This window comes from Nannobrachium achirus (assembly GCF_963921795.1).
Source record: "Nannobrachium achirus genome assembly, chromosome: 9".
NCBI classification, from domain to species: domain Eukaryota; kingdom Metazoa; phylum Chordata; class Actinopteri; order Myctophiformes; family Myctophidae; genus Nannobrachium; species Nannobrachium achirus.
In genome coordinates, this window is record NC_137818.1 from 60,036,293 (window position 1) to 60,044,983 (window position 8,691).

Below are 8,691 nucleotides of genomic sequence, written 5' to 3' on the forward strand. Positions count from 1 at the left end.
TTAGGCACGAATATTATTGTCCTACTGCTTTTTTTGTATTAATTGAAAAAGGGACCGTAATGCAAACACACCTAACCGTTTTCTTGTGGTCTTAATCTCTTTAGTTGACCTTGTATGTATCAGTGAACTGTAGCCTACTCTGTCCTGTACTCTTTCCTATGCAAACTTCTAATAAAGTAGCCTATTAATTAATTAATCAATACCCCCAGTCAGAGCGGAGACCCCCCGCCAGCCAGAAGGGAACCACCCCAAGCCAAACGTTTAATAGGGATCTGATTCTGAATAAATAAGTTCTTGTTTGTACAGTAGAGCCCCTGCCTCGGTCACCAGCACTTTCGCCTATAACATATTCGCCTACACGCATTTGGTCCTTTCGCCTGGCATTTTCGCCTTGGAGGAGAGTCTTTTCACCTACCTGTCTGAGCCATTTCGCCTATCCTCAATTCTGCTGTCAGACTGTCCATGTTTGCAAATTATCTCTTTGTCATTTAAATATTATGACTGTGACAGTGGTGTCAAGTGAATCTAACAGTTTACTTGACATTTATTATTTACATCACATTTTATTCCTAAAAAATGGCAAAATAGTTTTTTATGCCTGTTGACAGGCAAGGTTGATTCTATAGGCTATTTAGGTGTAGCATATCTTATATAGACCTATAGGCTAATAGCCTACATATATATTTTGTGTAGCCTAATGTTAAAACAATAATAGACCTACAACACTGTTCATTTTATAATACTGTTCAATACTGCACCAAAGAATGTATAGTATCGGGACATGGATTAATTAATTATTTGGGCGCACCTGATTCCAATAGCTCTGTATTTATGTGATTACTATGGAGTGCATAGGATAGCCGTGTGTAGGTTTGACATGTAACACCACTGTCACAGTCACTATAATATTTAAATGACAAAGAGATAATATGAAAACATGGACAGTCTGACAGCAGAATTGAGGATAGGCGAAATGGCTCAGACTAGTAGTGAAAAGACTCTCCTCCACGGCAAAAGTGCCCCGCGAAAAGACCTGGCGAAAATGTTATAGGCGATTATGCCTGACACCCCTGCCTCAACTGACTGTGAACCCGGGGCGGTAACACTTATGCATCCCATGTCTATAATGCATTATAGTCAGCTTTTTTTTTTCTTCTTCTTCTTTTTCTTAATCCAGCCTGATACTGTTGTGTAACTTATGTATGAGTGAGCAGACACACCTTATTACATGGGCACATTTCATAATAATGATAAGGCAATCTGGTATCACTTCTCCTTCTTGAGATTCTAACATCTGTGGAAGTTCTTGATTCCCACTGAATAACAACTGCTGTCAGCTACCACTCATTGAGTGACCTGCATGTTTCTCAACTTGTGGTCCATGGAACACTAGTGCAGTGTTTCTCAACCTTTTTTCTGCATGGGAACACCTTTCATGTCACAAGAATCCATGGGCATTGGGCACACCAACATAATATGGGGGTGTAAATATCGTCACTGTCGGGAAGAAACCTTGTATCTCCAAGTTTCAAATGTGTACGTTTCTTCGCAAAGCAAAGACCTGCTTCATCATATAAGGCTGTCGCACAACAGTAGAGTAGTGAAGACAGCAGATCTACAAGCACACAACACCTCGCACCGATCGGCTGTTTTCACTACTTTAAATCATTTTTAAAATGCTTAAAAATACATAAATACAAGTGCTTTCAAGCAGTTTCAAGGGGCACACTTGACCCTTCTCAGGGGCACACCAAAGGTCCCCAGGCACAGTGGTTGAGAAACACTGCACTAGTGGACCATGACATGATTAACAAGTGGTCCATGTCTGTCTTTTCTTGGTTATAGTGGAGTCACATGTCTCATGTCATGTTCTGGCCCAAACCTTGTCCTGTACATACCTGTATACTTCAGGTATATGCCATCCCCCATGCCGGCATACTACTGTCACAGAGATACACACACACAGTAGTTACAAAAGGTAACATTTAGCTTTTACTGTAAGCTCTGGGAATTCAGCTTGACAACTCATCCAGAACTTCACAAGGGACTGCTTCATGTGACTCTTGAGTCTGTGGACATGGCAATTTATTTTTCCAAAATAAAAAAATAATGAAAATAAATATAGGGGTTCCCGGTCTAAATGGATAGAAAATGTACCTAACGCAGTAACCTTGCTTAATAATACTATAATTTCCGATTCCTTAAAGTTATTTGAAAATGTTGTGGACTTTGCTAACATTATCTTTCCTTTCTTTATGTAAACATACTGTATCTTCTTCAGACAAGGCACACAAATTCATCTTGCCTGTCTCTGTGTTTCAGGGGGAGAATGCTTTTATATGCACAGTGATTCCTTACTACAGAGATGAGGAATGTGAGGATGCATCCAGTGTTGCATTGGTGATTCAATGTTTGACACAACACCACCAGTCTTGTATTCCCAGGTTCAGAATGGCATAATTGCCATTTGACTATATTTATGTAATCTGAATGCATCAACTGCATTAGCTGTTAGTTTCCCTAACAGCTATAGTACTTGTCTGACTTTCTTCCATCCATCTTTCTTTCTGGATAAACTTTATTTTGCCGCGCTACTCCTTACTCCTCTCAAAATTTGGTGGCACGCACTTGGGCCATATGTCAAATTGACCGTGTGCTTGCATTTTGCTAAGAGATAAGTTATATAGTTTAACTTATATTAATGTATTTGTGAATACATTTTCTCCATTGACTTGAATGGGAAAATGCAAAAGATAAACTTTTCCCAAATATGGAGATGAATGTCTGACATCATAGACCACATGAGAAAATATCGGCTTAATATTGATGACATCAGGGATCTCCATATATGGGGAAGGGACGGAACAGGGATCTCCATATTTGGACATTAGTAATATTAGGATATTAGTGAATACACTAGGAAGGCTGGCATCCGCCGCACTTGTCTTGCTGCTCCTCCTGACCCACACCCTGCCTGGAGGTCTCTGTGGAATGATAATAATTTTTGGGCTTTCTCCCCCTCTTCTTCCCGGTGTAGATGGTCCTCTTGGGTGGCGGTGGCTCCAAGCTGATGTCCACTTTGATCGTTGGTGCATAAAGGCCTCCCGAGAAGGACTCCGCAAAGTGCTGCTGTCCATTAGCTTGTAGAGTAAAGCTGTAGGTGGGGCCAGACCCCCTACTGTCGTATAGTAACACTACTATATACAGCGTTTACAACCCCTTTCATATCAAGGTCCATTATTTATTCAGCATTTGAGCCACGGACCACCAGTCATAATTTGATGAGATTTAACTCTCAGGGTTAGGTATTTCAACTATGTGCTAATAAATAAATACAAATAATACCAACTCTCAGACCACCGTTTGAAAACCACTGCTATAATGTGATGTTCCAGTAACCTGGAATCCATACCGATTTGCTACGTTGTTGTCTTATTCTCACTTTGACTGCTATGAAGTCCGCCTGGATCCCAGGCTAATCTCCCAGACCCAGACCTGTAGAGAAGACAACATCCATCTTGTAGTGCAACAGTTATTCCAACAAACCAGCTACTTTCACTAGTGATTAGTCTTGCGTGACACTATTGGGCATCAAAGTATGAAATGCATTATATATTTCAGACTGTGGCAGAGTGAGAACATCACAAGTTATTTTGTAGAATAAATGTTGTTTGTATGAGTCATTGTAAGGAGAAGAGAATGATGGCATACATGTTCCAAACAGTTTGGTTATTGTACCAGAATGTTCTGGGAAACAGGAAAACAGTTCTTACATCATATAATAGCTCATGTTTAATATAACCTCCCTGACAATAAACCTTTAGACTCATAATCTCATAATCAAACAGTGAAATACTGTGTGTGTGTATGTGTATAATGTAATAATTAGGGTTAGTGTCATAATTCACACCTGTCGACCTCCGGCTACATCACTGATGGTACGTCCCAGTTGCATCCCCATGATATTTTGTTTCATTAACATTCTAGGAAAGAAAATGTAACCTCCCAGTAAGCTCATTTGTAGTGATTTTATTTTATTTCTTTATCTATTTCACTTGGTGTGAAACTTTTCTTATTGTGGACACGCTGGTGTGTATTCAGGTGGGATGTCTGCCTGAAACTCTTGTCACAATGTTTGCATTGGAAAGGTTTTTTTCCAGTGTGGACACGCTGGTGTGTCTTAAGGTAATCTAACCGATTAAAACCCTTGTCACAGTGTTCACAGTTGTAAGGTTTTTCTCCAGTGTGAATACGCTGGTGTACCTTCAGGGAGGCTGCATGATAGAAACTCTTGTCACAATGTTCACAGCGGTGGGCGTGGACACTCTGGTGTCTCTGCAGGTGAGATAACTGAAAGAAACTCTTGTCACAATGTTCACAGCGGTGAGGTTTTTCTCCGGTGTGGATACTCTGGTGTCTCTTCAGTTGGTAAGGCAATTTGAAACTATTGTCACAATGTTCACAGCGGTGAGGTTTTTCTCCATTGTGGATACGCTGGTGTATCTTCAGGTTGTATGACCGAATGAAACTCCTGTCACAATGTTCACAGTTGTAAGGTCTTTCTCCAGTGTGGATGTTGTGGCTCCTCTCTACGTGTTTATGGAGGAAGGCCTGAGCCTGTGAAGACTGGGAAATCACTCCTGAGAGAGAGAGAGAGAGAGAGAGAGAGAGAGAGAGAGAGAGAGAGAGAGCAATTAATTATGATGAACAGAGGAACATAAGACTGGCTGAAAAAAGACAGTCATCATCACATCAAGAAGAATGTAACATCTTCCCATCAAACAGGGAGAGAACAGAGAACCACCGTTTTTAAAGCCTGCAACAGCAGGCATTAATACTGACCCACACTCCATATTCTGTTCAATAAGCCAATCCAGAGAATCCACAGATGTTTGGGGTCTTAGGAGCTAAACAGATTAAACAGTGATGCAGTAGACCTAGCTACCAGAAAACATCACATTTCACAATACAATACTGAACATCCTATTCTCAAAATAACCTCACTGTAGCTGTCCCAGCAAAGGGGGGGCTAGGCCATTATTATTTTATTGTTGGTTTTGATGTAAATTATCTGCATTTCTGTTCTGGTGACATGGTGTCTTTGCATGTGATTTGGCACCCTCTAAGGTTCAGGTAGCATAATGTATGCCACAGGTAGGTGTCGTCACCTGATGCCAATCAGTTAAATAGAGGCCACTTCTGAGCTGCAGCAGAAGATGAGAACAGAGGCACACTGGGTGCTGCAGAGAAGAGTTCTCTGTGTCTCAACAAAAAGTAAAAGACAGAGCCAAAACGTGGTCTCTACAAGAAGAACATAACTCTCCTAAATGTTTTGGGTACAGAAGGCGCACACGGTATGTCAGTTTTATTGGTTATTGTTTTGTCTTATTGTAGGTTTTCTGTTTGAAGTTATAGTTTGGGTTTATAGTACTCATTGCATTTCCTTTTATTGTTTGTTGCATTGTTTGTTGGAATTATCTTGAATATTGTGTAATTTGTGTAATTCATTATGGCTAAAAATATGTATATTTGTCTTGTTTTTCACTGTGTTTTCACCTGGTACAAAATAAAAAAAAGTCCTTGTGAACAACAGCAGTTGGAGTGTAGTCTGTTCTGTACCTGAAGAAGACGGTTTGGGGCAGTTAGGAGGGAGCTCCAAATATGATCAGTAGTATATCAGTCAGACAATATCAATATCACAGACAAATTGTTGAAGGAAGAGAGGGTTGAATGCAACAATAACTATTAACTAAACAAAAAACGTTCCATGTTATCTATTTGTAAGGGCAAAATGGCTACATATCAATTGATATACCTCATTGCCAAGGCCCAGTGTAGCGGTGAAAAAAGGCGGCACCTGTTAACCATGCTAACAGTTAACTCGTCTCTGGACGAGATAACGGGCTGTGGCAAAGCACACCCCTAACCCCTTATCACGTTCCTGGACAAGATTGGCTTAGGAAGTGTTAATAGCAAGCGATTGTTTAGCATAGTCTAGCAACAGCACCATTAGGTGTCCAAACACCTAATGGAAACATGCCCCTCAAATGCACACTATTTTGGATGCAGCTTTTTTTATTTATTTGATCTGCTTTCCAAATTCAATTCAATTAAATTCATTAATTGAATAAATCAGCTAATTTCAGCCATCGATCGCTAGGAGCAACCCTAGCAGAAGTATTAATGAATAAATATCTGACAGTCGATGTGTCAATATGTTATGTAAAATGTTCTGTTTTTCCACCTTTTAGTCATTATGCCAAATCCCATTTTTCACATCCATAACACTGACTGACCTCCACTGGTCGTCTCCTGTTGTGTCCAATACTCCCAATCATCACTTGGTTCATCTGTGTCTCCTAGCTTCTGGCTGGTTACAGAGTTGGTGATTTGCCGCCGAGAGGCTGCTGAGGTGATCTGTCCATTCCTCATCATTTGGTGGAATAGTTCAGCGTGACTGAACTTGATGTGAACATGGAGGAGGTCATAAGAAGTGAGGCTGAACATACAATCAGGATGGGGACAGCGAAAGGACTGACTCAGGGAAGACTGGGACCTCACTCCTGAGAGAGAAAGACAAAGAAAACAGACAGACAGACAATGATGGTGGGTGAGAGAGGGCAAAAGCGTTTTTAAATCGTCTTGTTATAGCGCCTCCAGGAGGCAGATTTGCAAAACTATACATTACTCCAACAGATTTTGTCCAAACATCACGCATATCAGTATTAGGGCTGTCAAGGTTAACATAGTTGGGTTAAGAGAGTTGAGGCATTACATTTTGTATAACACGGTTCTATTGTGAAAACGTTGTGAGCATGTAGATCTGCTATTTTGACAATTTCTGCCTTCCCGACCCACAGGTTGAGAACCACTGGTCTGGGGAACGAGGAAGCCACTGATGTCAATGCCTAAATGAACAAACCTCAGTGATCAGTAAAACGCTCTCTCGCTCACTTGCACACAGACTCTCAATCCCTCACACACTCACACACTCCCTCCCTCCTCCAAGTCCCCATTATGTGCAAATTATTTCACACAGACCCTCATCCTCCACAATGTTACCCCATTTGGAGACCTCGGTTGAAAGTTTGCAGCTTGTTGAGTTGTCGTGATGTCAAACTACTCGACAAACTATCCAGCATGGCTTGCATTTAGCGAGGAGGGGGCTTTCACAGTCTGTAGGAGTGGCCCGTTCTAAACAAAAAGCCAGGTTCCTACAATAAGCTAACTGACCTGGTGGAGACCTGTGCTCAGAGTAGTACATTCTTCTAGTTCAATTTAGTCGTTATGACAACTCCCCATTTTCCCAACACATGTACGTCCTGTCCCTGTGTTTAACACTGACTGACCTTCACTGGTCTCCTCCAAATCCTCACCGTCTTCAGTTACTTCAGTGTCAGATTCAAGCTCAACTTCAGAGTAGTGTGAAGAGACGTCTTCATCACCATCTTCACTTTCCACGGGCTCCTCTGGTCTTTGAAGTATCTCCTCTTTAAGCTCTTCTTGTTCCTCTTTAATGTGTGGAGGCTCTGGTTCCTCCTGGAGCAGATCCTCCTCTTTACACACAACCATGTTCAGGATGGCTAGGAGCAGAAAAATAACACGGTGGTCAACACTGCATTGCAAAAAATGTCAATGTAATTTTTTTCTACTATGTTTAACTCGCCTGAGAAACCTTATGTTTAATTTTAAATGTAAAGTTGATGGGTCTCATGATGAGGTGTTTGTGTTGATAGATCAGTGGTATAGCTTGGTAAGATACCGATCTAACATGTGGAAACATTGGTGCAAGTGCCTTATATAGATGTTTTATTATTAGAAATGTATATTGTATTTTTTGCATCTGGCAGTCAATGTGTTATTATATAGGTACTTTTATTTTTATTTTGTTTCATGCCAAATCCCAGTTTTTCCACATACATTGTCCCTGTCCTTGCGTTTAACACTGACTGACCTCCACTGGTCTCCTCACAATCATCACTGTCTTCATTGACTTCAGGGTCAGATTCAAGTTCAACTTCAACCTCACAGTAGTGTGAAGAGATGTCTTCAGCACCATCTTCACTTTTCACTGCTGGTAATGTCAACATTGATCCACCAGGCCCCTCTCGTCTTTGAAGTTGCTCCTCCTGTTCCTCTTTAATGTGTGGAGGCTCTGGTTCCTCCTGGAGCAGACTGAAGCTCCTCTCCTGTTCAGGAGAAACCTCCTCTTTACACACAGCCATGTGCAGGATGTCTAGGAGCAGAACAATAACATAATAACACTGGATTCCTAAAATGTTAATACAGTACAATCTACAGGCTATTATAGGTGTTTCTGGAAGTCCTGAAAAATCAGTCCAGGCGCATACCACTAAAGCCCGGATCATAGTCGGGTCCACCGCGGTGTAGTCTTTTCGAGTCTTTTTGAGTCATGAAACTACAACGTTACATCATTCCTCGCGGTGGAGAGCTTTCCACCGCGAGTCCCGACTCCCAACACATCTCTCTGTTTTTACTATCAGACAGACAGGCTCTACACCCCGTTCACTGATTGGTCGACCTGAACCGGTCTAGACGGGGTAAAGGACTTCACCGTGGGCCGTGACTATGATGGCCTGCACTTATTTTCTGACTTGAGGTGGAAAGCTTTCCACCTCAAATTTGCGGTGGATAGCTCTCCACCGTAGACTCTGATCCGGGCTTTAGGCA

The 8,691-nt window shown here is 41.5% G+C and overlaps 1 protein-coding gene across 1 annotated transcript; it reads right to left on the minus strand.

Annotated features, from left to right (window-relative positions):
* Positions 1-2,916: 2,916 nt before the first annotated feature.
* On the minus strand, positions 2,917-8,108 carry LOC308291034 (uncharacterized protein; the record flags this gene model as incomplete). Its single annotated transcript, XM_080732948.1, has 5 exons — positions 7,955-8,108; positions 7,350-7,583; positions 6,297-6,563; positions 4,056-4,640; positions 2,917-3,140 (listed from the first exon to the last, which is right to left on the minus strand). The coding sequence occupies exons 1-5, from the start codon at positions 8,088-8,090 to the stop codon at positions 2,917-2,919; spliced, it is 1,446 nt and encodes a 481-aa protein (XP_080589074.1). The 5' UTR covers positions 8,091-8,108.
* Positions 8,109-8,691: the final 583 nt, after the last annotated feature.